The 13,067-nt window shown below is 48.3% G+C and overlaps 1 protein-coding gene across 1 annotated transcript in view; it reads right to left on the bottom strand.

Moving 5' to 3' along the window:
• LOC121534196 (protein Shroom2-like) overlaps positions 1 to 13,067 on the bottom strand; it is a 133,403-nt gene that overhangs the window by 32,875 nt on the left and 87,461 nt on the right. Inside the window, exon 7 of the mRNA XM_041840748.2 lies at positions 1,125 to 1,540. Within this exon, the coding sequence (XP_041696682.2) occupies positions 1,125 to 1,540 (416 nt within the window). The remainder of the gene's footprint in view (positions 1 to 1,124; positions 1,541 to 13,067) is intronic.

The raw sequence follows: 13,067 nt of genomic DNA, 5'->3' as shown, positions 1-13,067 counted from the left end.
GGACTGGTCTGGCAGGTCTGATGACGACATAAGAGCAGCCGGCCGGCCAGAGAGTGAATGCGTGTGTTGTCACAGCTGGATTACAGCCATGCTACATTACGTACCACTGGTCTACTGCTATGTCTGGCCATGCTTTCCACCTGGCTACCCCTACCCCGGCCACCAGCTCTGCACCCTCCCTACCCCTACCCCTACCCCGGCCACCAGCTCTGCACCCTCCCTACCCCTACCCCTACCCCCGGCCACCAGCTCTGCACCCTCCCTACCCCCTACCCTACCCCGGCCACCAGCTCTGCACCCTCCCTACCCTACCCCCTACCCCGGCCACCAGCTCTGCACCCTCCCTACCCCTACCCCTACCCCGCCACCAGCTCTGCACCCTCCCTACCCCTACCCCCTACCCCGGCCACCAGCTCTGCACCCTCCCTACCCCTACCCCTACCCCGGCCACCAGCTCTGCACCCTCCCTACCCCTACCCCTACCCCGGCCACCAGCTCTGCACCCTCCCTACCCCTACCCCTACCCCGGCCACCAGCTCTGCACCCTCCCTACCCCTACCCCCTACCCCGGCCACCAGCTCTGCACCCTCCCTACCCCTACCCCTACCCCGGCCACCAGCTCTGCACCCTCCGCTGCAACTAACCCATATTGTTATTTATTTTGCTCATTTGTACCCCAGTATCTCTATTTGCACATCATCTCTTGCACATCTATCACTCCAGTGTTAATACTAATTGTAATTATTTTGCACTATGGCCTATTTATTGCCTTACCTCCATAACTTACTACATTTGCACACACTGTATATATATTTTCTATTGTGTTATTGACTTTATGTTTTGTTTTACCCCATATGTAACTCTGTGTTGTTGTTTTTATCGCACTGCTTTGCTTTATCTTGGCCAGGTCGCAGTTGTAAATGAGAACTTGTTCTCAACTGGCTTACCTGGTTAAATAAAGGTGAAATAAAAATAAAATAAAATAAATTAAAAAACAAACATCCGTTTCACAGGGCGAGACAAAACTCTTGAACACTCCAGTTGAAACTTCTTCTCCTTGGAGGATGAGAACAGTAATGTAGTGTAACTGTATAACTGCAGGGATACTAATGAGAGACGCTCACCTTGCAGTGGTGTTGTTGTCCAGTTGGGCAGGTTGGCTCTCCAGTTGGGCAGGTTGGCTCTCCTGTTGGGCAGGTTGGCTCTCCTGTTGGGCAGGTTGGCTCTCCTGTTGGGCAGGTTGGCTCTCCTGTTGGGCAGGTTGGCTCTCCTGTTGGGCAGGTTGGCTCTCCAGTTGGGCAGGTTGGCTCTCCAGTTGGGCAGGTTGGCTCTCCAGTTGGGCAGGTTGGCTCTCCTGTTGGGCAGGTTGGCTCTCCAGTTGGGCAGGTTGGCTCTCCAGTTGGGCAGGTTGGCTCTCCAGTTGGGCAGGTTGGCTCTCCAGTTGGGCAGGTTGGCTCTCCAGTTGGGCAGGTTGGCTCTCCTGTTGGGCAGGTTGGCTCTCCTGTTGGGCAGGTTGGCTCTCCAGTTGGGCAGGTTGGCTCTGAGAGTAAGATAGAACATAAACGTTGTAAACTCATCATCCATCAGACGACAACCCTCACCATAGACTACAACCCTCACCATAGACGACAACCCTCACCATAGACTGCAACCCTCACCATAGACTGCAACCCTCACCATAGACTGCAACCCTCACCATAGACTACAACCCTCACCATAGACTACAACCTTCACCATAGACTACAACCCTCACCATAGACTACAACCTTCACCATAGACTACAACCCTCACCATAGACTACAACCCTCACCATAGACTACAACCCTCACCATAGACGACAACCCTCACCATAGACGACAACCCTCACCATAGACGACAACCCTCACCATAGACGACAACCCTCACCATACCCTCACCATAGACTACAACCCTCACCATAGACTACAACCCTCACCATAGACTACAACCCTCACCATAGACTACAACCCTCACCATAGACGACAACCCTCACCATAGACGACAACCCTCACCATAGACGACAACCCTCACCATACCCTCACCATAGACTACAACCCTCACCATAGACTACAACCCTCACCATAGACTACAACCCTCACCATAGACTACAACCCTCACCATAGACGCCAACCCTCACCACTGCAGCTTTAGATTCTCTACCACATTACCAACCTGAATGGTATGGCTACTGGGCTTCTACAGTTACTAAACAAGATTACTGACCGGTTTCAGTTTTGTGATATCTCTCTCTCTCTCTCCCTCTCCTTCCCTCTTTTGTCTGAGGGTGTCTTTATGTGCTAACCTGGATTAATATTTAATTACTCACTCAGTCTACTTGTCCTAACAAGGTGAGGTCACACAGTGCCTTCAGAAAGTACTTTACCCGTGACTTTTTCCAAATGTTGTGCTACAGCCTGAAAAAATGGATTAAATGTAGATGTTGTGTCACTGGCCTACACACAATACACCATCATGTCAAAGTGGATTTATTTTGTAGAAATTAAGAAAAGATGTAAAGCTGAAATGTCTTGAGTCAATGAGTTTTCAGCCCCTTTGGCCTAAATAAGTTCAGGGGTAAAAATGTGCTTAACAAATCGCATAATAAGTCGCATGGACTCATTCAGTGTTCAATACTTTTTGAATGACTACCTCATTTCTGTACCCCACACATACAATTATCTGTAAGGCCCCTCAGTCGAGCAGTGAATTTCAAGCACAGATTCAACCACAAAGACCAGGGAGGTTTTCCAATACCTCACAATGAAGGGCACCTATTGGTAGATAGTTTTTTTTTTAAAGCAAACAATGAATATCCCTTTGAGCAGGTGAAGTTATTAATTACACTATGGATGGTGTATCAATACACCCAGTCACTACAAAGATACAGGCGTCCTTCCTAACTCAGTTGCCGGAGAAGAAGGAAACCACTCAGGGATTTCACCATGAGGCCAATGGTGATTTTAAAACAGAGTTTAATGGTTGCAAGGTTTGAAATGATTATGTTTTAGTCAAACATATCTGTTTGGCCTTCTTGCGGTCAATTTGCAGTCTACAAATTATTTGTAATTATGTTCTGGCTCCCCGACCTTCCACTCCAGAAAAGAAATCGGCCCGCGGCTGAATCTAGTTGATGATCCCTACTGTACAGAATACAAATATTCCAAAACAAGCATACTAAAGTAAAACTGCTAAATAAAAATGTGCCAATTTTTTTTTTTACTTTACGTCCTAAATACAAAGTGTTACGTTTGGGGCAAATCCAACATAACACTGAGTCAATCTTCATATTTTCAAGCATGGTGGGTAAGCTTGTCAAGGACTAGGGAGTTTTTTAGGATAAAAAGTAACGGAATAGAGCTAAGCACAGGCAAAATCTCAGAGGAAACCCTGGTTCAGTCTGCTTTCCACCAGACACTGGGAGACACATTCACCTTTCAGCAAAACAATAACTTAAAACACTAGGCCATATATACACTGGAGTTGCTTCCAAGACTACATTGAATGTTCCCCAGTTACAGTTTTGACTTAAATCTACTTGAAATTCTATGGCAAGACTTGAAAATGGCTGTCTAGCAATGACCAGCAACCAACTTAACAGAGATTGAAACATTTTAAAAATAGTAATAAATGGGGAAATATTGTACAATCCAGGTGTGCAAAGCTCTTAGAGACTTACCCAAAATGACTCACAGCTGTAAATCGCTGCCAAAGGAGCTTCTACAAAGTATTGACTCAGGGGTGTGAATACTTATGTAAATAAGATATTTCTGTATTTCATTTTCAATAGATTTGCTAAAATTTCTAAGACCATGTTTTCACTTTGTCATTATGAGGTATCATCCATTTTGAATTCAGGCTGTAACACTACAAAATGTGAAATAAGTCAAGGGGTATAAATAATTTCTGAAGGCCCTGTTTGTCCAGGGGTATGAATACAGTCTGAAGTTTGTGGAAATGTGACATTATTGTAGGAGAATGTAACACATTAGATCTGGTAAAAGATAATACAAACAAAAAAACATGCGTTTTCTGTTTTACATTTTTCCCCATCATCTTTGAAATGCAAGAGAAAGGCCACAATATAATATTGCAGTTTAGGCGCAATTTAGATTTTGCCCACTAGATGGTAGCAGTGTGTGTGCAACGTTTCAGATTGATCTAGTGAAGCATTGCAATACTGGACTATTTTGTATCAAGTCTGTCCAAATATGCCGAATTGGTCAATTGATACATTTTCAAGTACATAACTATAGAGAACATACAAAAATGATATGGTAATACAAAATGTAAGTTTACACACTCCCAGGAATGTCATACATGATGGATCATTAGCTTATACACTAACTTTCACATATCTAGATGGCTGGGTGGGGTGGGTGTGGAGCCAGAGACAGCAGGGGTTCAAACTGTAGAACCCAGTTCCTACATTTGAATATAAAAATTGATTTTATCAGACAAAACTATGCTACATTTTATCTCTGGGACCCTTAGGATGAAAAATCAGAGCAAGATTACTGAATGTAAGTACATTATTTACCTTCAGAGGTGAATGTATCAAACCAGTTTTTTGTTGTTGTGCACTCTCCTCAAACAATAGCATGGTATTTTTTCACTGTAATAGCTACTGTAAATTGGACAGTGCAGTTAGATTAACAAGAATGTAAGCTTTCTGCCCATATAAGACATGTCTATGTCCTGGAAAGTTTACTGTTACTTACAACAGTCATGCTAATCACATTAGCACATGTTAGCTCAACCGTCTAAGACGGACGTAGTCGATATAACTGTTTGTTCAGCACTTTTGAAATGCACAGCGACATAATTCAGAACCTGGGCCGTTCTTACAGTGTTCTCCCTGTACACCAAGTCAGAACCGTAGGATAAATAAAGGGGGCATATAAGCAGACAATGAAAGCTCTTACAATATTCCATGATTACATTTCTCTAAAACAGGTTATAGGGTACACGTGCACCACCAAGTCAGAACAGTAGGCTAAGTTATGAGGGGGATAGGGACCACATTATTAGGGTGAGGCACATGGGCTACTAACAGCTTACTACACAACAGCTCTAGAAAGAGGCCAGAGTTCCCGACTTACAATTCAGAGTTGCATGACCGTTCAAAACGTATTTTTGAGCTCATTTTTCCCAGAGTTCCCAGTTGTCTTGAACTCACTGAAGTCAGATTTCCCAGTTCCGAGTTGTTTTGAATGCGGCAGAAGTCATGCTGGATTGACATCATGGCCAATGTTGAATGTTTATCCTTTTAAGCTTGGAAAAGAGACCCTTAAACCCAGACTTGGACCACACATCCTCTCCACTGAATAACAGGCTAGTGTTTGCTTTGCAACGCTTGCAGTTAGCCACTGATTCCTTCCAAAACACTCATTGTGGAATTTGCGATTTCCAACTTGTTGTGTAATGTTTATGTCCAATGGCCGATGAGCACCGATACATTTTATCTATAATTTCTCTTCACTATTTCTCTTCATATGACAAGAATTAAAAAGGATTTGCCAGTAGATTGTCGACTTGATTCATGTTAATGACTGCTAGCTAAGATTTTGAAAGTATGATGTTGACACGATCAGTCCAATCAAAGATACTGTAGATATAACGTGATTTGACGTCATTTTATCTGTGGCCAATGACCTTGAGCCTTCTTGGATGGGCACTTCTAATGTAACTCTATGGCAGCACATTTTACATTTGACATTTTAGTCATTTAGCAGACGCTCTTATCCAGAGCGACTTACAGTTAGTGAGTGCATACATTTTCATACTGGTCCCCCGTGGGAATCGAACCCACAACCCTGGCGTTGCAAGCGCCATGCTCTACCAACTGAGCTACACGGGACTACCCAAGGGAAGCACCCAAGGGGCTTGAATTTTTTAGCTCTACCCTTAGATTTGGCAGTGACATAGTGTCCCCATGAGTGACAGAACACTGAGCCAATCATGGCGCAACTAGAGAACATTACCAACCCCTACGCTCCGTATGTTCCGCTGGCTGCCCCACCACCACAGAGAGCACTGAGCTAGGATGAAGCACCTACATTTTGGAGGTGCCTTAAATTAAAATAAAATAGGTGCCTTACTCAAGAAAGCAAAAAAGAGACCATGTTTGTATGGAGGCTTTATTAACTTTCTTTTTTTTTTTGCAACCCTCCAAAAACAAAAAATAACAAAGATGTGGGGCTCAATAGAGGTGGGGCTCTGCCCTGAATGACGGGCCGCCACTGCATACTTCACCTCTATACTTCAGAACGTAGGATTATGACTAAAACTACCGTTCCCTGACGGGCCCAAGGCAGACCACCATGATCACACTGTTCCCTGACGGGCCCAAGGCAGACCACCATGACCACACTGTTCCCTGACGGGCCCAAGGCAGACCACCATGACCACACTGTTCCCTGACGGGCCCAAGGCAGACCACCATGATCACACTGTTCCCTGACGGGCCCAAGGCAGACCACCATGACCACACTGTTCCCTGAAGGGCCCAAGGCAGACCACCATGATCACACTGTTCCCTGACGGGCCCAAGGCAGACCACCATGATCACACTTTATTCTTTAGTTGACCCAAGGAGATTCCAATAAACTAAACCAGTGGTCACCAACCTTTTCTGAGTCAAGATCACTTTTGTAGCAAGCTGAGATCTACTGCTCAGATTATTTTAAACATGACTTAAAAAATGTAACATGAACCTAACAAAAACAATGAGGTTTGTGCAGTAGACCTAATACATTATCACAGCATATTGGCTATATGCCTGGCCGGTCAGTATAGTTATTCTCAGACCATATTATATTTAAAAACTCCAGCTTTGATAACTAAATAGATCAGTCGGTGTTGCACTTGCGAGGCACAGCTGAGCATAAATTGAAATAACTTTATTTTTACTGGACTGATGGTACCTGCATCTGATGGTCATGATGCTGGGAACGCTGGAGAAAAAAAAAAGAGTTCAAATCATGATGTCAGTGATCTTCAGGTGGGAAAGTCTGCTCTCTCCTTCCTTTCCTCCGGTGACCAGAGAGAGGGGACACCGTCTTCCACCTGATGGCGAACCTTGAGTCGCACCGCATCTGCCTCATGCATATATTCATGTTGTTCTTATGACCAGAGAAAGTTAAATATTCCTTGATATTAAAATAGACAGGACGAGCTGCTAATAATATTAAAAACGCAGGGCTGTCTGTTTAAAACGCAGGGCTGTCTGTTTAAAACGCAGGGCTGTCTGTTTAAAACGCAGGGCTGTCTGTTTAAAACGCAGGGCTGTCTGTTTAAAACGCAGGGCTGTCTGTTTAAAACGCAGGGCTGTCTGTTTAAAACGCAGGGCTGTCTGTTTAAAACGCAGGGCTGTCTGTACACTCGGCTCCTCATTCATTGCAGCTGCGAGCGCTAGTGGAAGTAGAGAGAAGCACGTTTTATGTTTTGTAATATTGTTGAATAAAAACGTAGACATGAACTCTCATAAAAACAGCAGCTCTTTGCTGTATTCTTTGACAGTCTCTCTGTGGTCATGGTTTATGAAATCTCACGTAGGCTAGTATCAAACTTTGCTGTGGCCGGGGAAGCTGTAGGAACTGTGATTTGAGCTATCCGATTGGGCAGCGCAGTAGGCGAACTCTATTTACCCACAGATCTCCTGGTCAAATGAAATGGTTCAAAATGGGAACACTTTGTCTACCCGGTGTGCAGGGCTTCTGAATCAAGTGCACCTCCTGCCAACAGGGCTTCTGAATCAAGTGCACCTCCCGCCAACAGGGCTTCTGAATGAACTGCACCTACCGCCAACAGGGCTTCTGAATCAACTGCCAACAGGGCTTCTGAATCAACTGCACCTTCAGCCAACAGGGCTTCTGAATCAACTGCACCTACCGCCAACAGGGCTTCTGAATCAACTGCACCTACCGCCAACAGGGCTTCTGAATCAACTGCACCTACCGCCAACAGGGCTTCTGAATCAACTGCACCTACCGCCAACAGGGCTTCTGAATCAACTGCACCTACCGCCAACAGGGCTTCTGAATCAACTGCACCTACCGCCAACAGAGCAACACCAATGATATAAAGAGCTCAAGGCTTTATCGTCGGCTTTCCTCCAGAAATGTTTGTTGATCGACTAGGAATACCTTGAGCTCTGCCTAACGACCCTCTCCACTGAGCTCTGCCTAACGACCCTCTATACTGAGCTCTGCCTAACGACCCTCTCCACTGAGCTCTGCCTAACGACCCTCTCCACTGAGCTCTGCCTAACGACCCTCTCCACTGAGCTCTGCCTAACGACCCTCTCCACTGATCTCTGCCTAACGACCCTCTACACTGAGCTCTGCCTAACGACCCTCTATACTGATCTCTGCCTAACGACCCTCTATACTGAGCTCTGCCTAACGACCCTCTATACTGAGCTCTGCCTAACGACCCTCTCCACTGAGCTCTGCCTAACGACCCTCTCCACTGAGCTCTGCCTAACGACCCTCTATACTGAGCTCTGCCCTAACGACCCTCTATACTGAGCTCTGCCTAACGACCCTCTATACTGAGCTCTGCCTAACGACCCTCTCCACTGAGCTCTGCCTAACGACCCTCTCCACTGAGCTCTGCCTAACGACCCTCTATACTGAGCTCTGCCTAACGACCCTCTATACTGAGCTCTGCCTAACGACCCTCTATACTGAGCTCTGCCTAACGACCCTCTCCACTGAGCTCTGCCTAACGACCCTCTATACTGAGCTCTGCCTAACGACCCTCTCCACTGAGCTCTGCCCTAACTGACCCTCTATACTGAGCTCTGCCTAACTGACCCTCTCCACTGATCTCTGCCCTAACGACCCTCTCCACTGATCTCTGCCTACGACCCTCTATACTGAGCTCTGCCTAACGACCCTCTATACTGAGCTCTGCCTCACTGACCCTCTCCACTGAGCTCTGCCCTATCGACCCTCTCCACTGAGCTCTGCCTAACGACCCTCTATACTGAGCTCTGCCTAACGACCCTCTATACTCAGCTCTGCCTAACGACCCTCTATACTGATCTCTGCCTAACGACCCTCTCCACTGAGCTCTGCCTAACGACCCTCTATACTGAGCTCTGCCTAACGACCCTCTATACTGAGCTCTGCCTAACGACCCTCTATACTGAGCTCTGCCTAACGACCCTCTCCACTGAGCTCTGCCTAACGACCCTCTCCACTGATCTCTGCCTAACGACCCTCTCCACTGATCTCTGCCTAACGACCCTCTCCACTGAGCTCTGCCTAACGACCCTCTATACTGAGCTCTGCCTAACGACCCTCTCCACTGATCTCTGCCTAACGACCCTCTCCACTGATCTCTGCCTAACGACCCTCTCCACTGATCTCTGCCTAACGACCCTCTCCACTGAGCTCTGCCTAACGACCCTCTCCACTGAGCTCTGCCTAACGACCCTCTATACTGAGCTCTGCCTAACGACCCTCTATACTGAGCTCTGCCCTAACGACCCTCTATACTGAGCTCTGCCTATCGACCCTCTATACTAAGCTCTGCCCTAACGACCCTCTCCACTGAGCTCTGCCTAACGACCCTCCCCACTGAGCTCTGCCTAACGACCCTCTATACTGAGCTCTGCCTAACGACCCTCTATACTGAGCTCTGCCTAACGACCCTCTCCACTGAGCTCTGCCTAACGACCCTCTCCACTGAGCTCTGCCTAACGACCCTCTCCACTGAGCTCTGCCTAACGACCCTCTACACTGAGCTCTGCCCAACGACCCTCTCCACTGAGCTCTGCCCAACGACCCTCTCCACTGAGCTCTGCCTAACGACCCTCTCCACTGAGCTCTGCCTAACGACCCTCTCCACTGAGCTCTGCCCAACGACCCTCTCCACTGAGCTCTGCCTAACGACCCTCTCCACTGAGCTCTGCCTAACGACCCTCTCCACTGAGCTCTGCCTAACGACCCTCTCCACTGAGCTCTGCCTAACGACCCTCTCCACTGAGCTCTGCCTAACTGACCCTCTCCACTGAGCTCTGCCCTACGACCCTCTCCACTGAGCTCTGCCTAACGACCCTCTACACTGAGCTCTGCCTTACGACCCTCTCCTCTGAGCTCTGCCCCTACGACCCTCTCCACTGAGCTCTGCCTAACGACCCTCTCCACTGAGCTCTGCCTAACGACCCTCTCCACTGAGCTCTGCCTAACGACCCTCTCCACTGAGCTCTGCCTAACGACCCTCTCCACTGAGCTCTGCCTACGACCCTCTCCACTGAGCTCTGCCCTAACGACCCTCTCCACTGAGCTCTGCCTACCGACCCTCTCCACTGAGCTCTGCCTAACGACCCTCTATACTGAGCTCTGCCTAACGACCCTCTCCACTGAGCTCTGCCTAACGACCCTCTCCACTGATCTCTGCCTAACGACCCTCTCCACTGATCTCTGCCTAACGACCCTCTATACTGAGCTCTGCCTAACGACCCTCTACTCTGAGCTCTGCCTAACGACCCTCTCCAACGACCCTCTACACTGAGCTCTGCCTAACGACCCTCTACACTGAGCTCTGCCTAACGACCCTCTACACTGAGCTCTGCCTAACGACCCTCTCCTGTCCCTGCAACACTGACACCCAGAGTAACCTGCCTATTACTATGTTAAATACTGTAGGCCTACACAACGCAAGAGAGGAACTACTATTATTATTATTATTATTATTATTATTATTATTATTATTATTAGAGAGGAATGTAGGCTAGAGAGAGCGGAGAATTCCACCAAAGCAGTGCAAAATGTCCAATCAGAACTCCCTCACAACAACAAACTCTCCAGGTCCACCCTCCTCAGTGGAGGCTGAGTCAGGAGGGAGCACCCTGCCGTCCAACAGGAGGGAGCACCCTGCCGTCCAACAGGAGGGAGCACCCTGCCGTCCAACAGGAGGGAGCACCCTGCCGTCCAACAGGAGGGAGCACCCTGCCGTCCAACAGGAGGGAGCACCCTGCCGTCCAACAGGAGGGAGCAAGCCAATGCCAGGAGAGACCCTCGTTGTCATCTGAGCGCCAAGAACACCACCTGGCGTTCCAGGTATTAGATATGGACCAACCCACCGACTTACTGAACCGCCCTCGTACAACGCTCCCCACTGGAGGGGTGCGTCCAACGTTATAGCGGGATACAACCCCGCCCATGGGAGCACCCTGTGCCAATCACAAAGGGTCTTGCCACAGAGCCAGGGTCCGTAGGCATGAAGGAAAGAACTGAAGAACTCTATTTAGGTAGTAAGATGCGTCCAGGCGACTGGCTAACACCCAGCACTGGAACACACCCATTAGAAATAGACCCCAGGGAAAACCTTTACTGTGGAGACTCATCTCCAACAGAACAGGGATAGATAGACCTGAATCATCAGACAGGTGCGATTCATAACTGAATCTAATTCCCACCGGAATGAAATGCGTTGAGACGGAGACAGACTGCTAGACAACAAAATGTCTGGGGGTATGGAGGGAAACTCTCACACATATATGGGAGATAACACATTCACCACCGTGAACACGTGGAACTTGGGGTTGAAACAACTGTGTTTATGTGCCAAGGTATGGCCTACCCTGGCCTACTCTGGGCCCCGGCGACCAGTAACGTACCCTGATTGGCCTTGTTGTCACAACAAGCTTCACTCGCTTAGGTGGTAAGATGTAGCCGTCTGGCACCCAGCACTGGAACGCACAAATTCAACAAATAGACTCCGGGGACCCCGTGATCATGGAGGTTATCACCCGGGGACCCCGTGATCATGGAGGTTATCACCCGGGGAACCCGTGATCATGGAGGTTATCACCCGGGGAACCCGTGATCATGGAGGTTATCACCCGAGGACCCCGTGATCATGGAGATTATCACCCGGGGACCCCGTGATCATGGAGGTTATCACCCGGGGACCCCGTGATCATGGAGGTTATCACCCGGGGACCCCGTGATCATGGAGGTTATCACCGGAGGAAGCGTCATAGGTAGCGGTGCCACAGCACCTAGTTGGAGATGGACCCCATCTGGGTTCTTTATGAACTACAGACTGCATCAGCAACGAATCCCAGTAATGTCCCAGTTATGGGGGAGTGGTGCCCCCTTGTGGACAGAGAGTGAGTTGCTCGTATTATTACTCCCACCCTGGGGAGAAATACCCCTTTAAACCTGTGAACACATTTACATTACATTTACGTCATTTAGCAGACGCTCTTATCCAGAGCGACTTACAGTTAGTGCATACGTTATTTTATATTTATCATACTGGCCCCCCGTGGGAATCTAACCCACCAAGGAATTGGGGTAATAGAGACTGGTACAGGGAGCTCATGTAACGGCTGAAGTACTCAGTTTGGCTTTACCGTGTCCGCCCTAAAGTACTCAGTTTGGCTTACCGTGTCCGCCCTAAAGTACTCAGTTTGGCTTTACCGTGTCCGCCCTAAAGTACTCAGTTTGGCTTTACCGTGTCCGCCCTAAAGTACTCAGTTTGGCTTACCGTGTCCGCCCTAAAGTACTCAGTTTGGCTTTACCGTGTCCGCCCTAAAGTACTCAGTTTGGCTTACCGTGTCCGCCCTAAAGTACTCAGTTTGGCTTTACCGTGTCCGCCCTAAAGTACTCAGTTTGGCTTACCGTGTCCGCCCTAAAGTACTCAGTTTGGCTTTACCGTGTCCGCTCTAAAGTACTCAGTTTGGCTTACCGTGTCCGCCCTAAAGTACTCAGTTTGGCTTTACCGTGTCCGCCCTAAAGTACTCAGTTTGGCTTACCGTGTCCGCCCTAAAGTACTCAGTTTGGCTTTACCGTGTCCGCCCTAAAGTACTCAGTTTGGCTTTACCGTGTCCGCCCTAAAGTACTCAGTTTGGCTTACCGTGTCCGCCCTCAAGTACTCAGTTTGGCTTACCGTGTCCGCCCTAAAGTACTCAGTTTGGCTTACCGTGTCCGCCCTAAAGTACTCAGTTTGGCTTTACCGTGTCCGCCTACTCAGTTTGGCTTACCGTGTCCGCCCTAAAGTACTCAGTTTGGCTTTACCGTGTCCGCCCTAAA

Source organism: Coregonus clupeaformis, unplaced genomic scaffold (genome assembly GCF_020615455.1).
Source record: "Coregonus clupeaformis isolate EN_2021a unplaced genomic scaffold, ASM2061545v1 scaf0295, whole genome shotgun sequence".
NCBI lineage: Eukaryota > Metazoa > Chordata > Actinopteri > Salmoniformes > Salmonidae > Coregonus > Coregonus clupeaformis.
The sequence above is the reverse complement of the archived record's forward strand: the minus strand, read 5'-3'. Positions and strand labels throughout refer to the sequence as shown.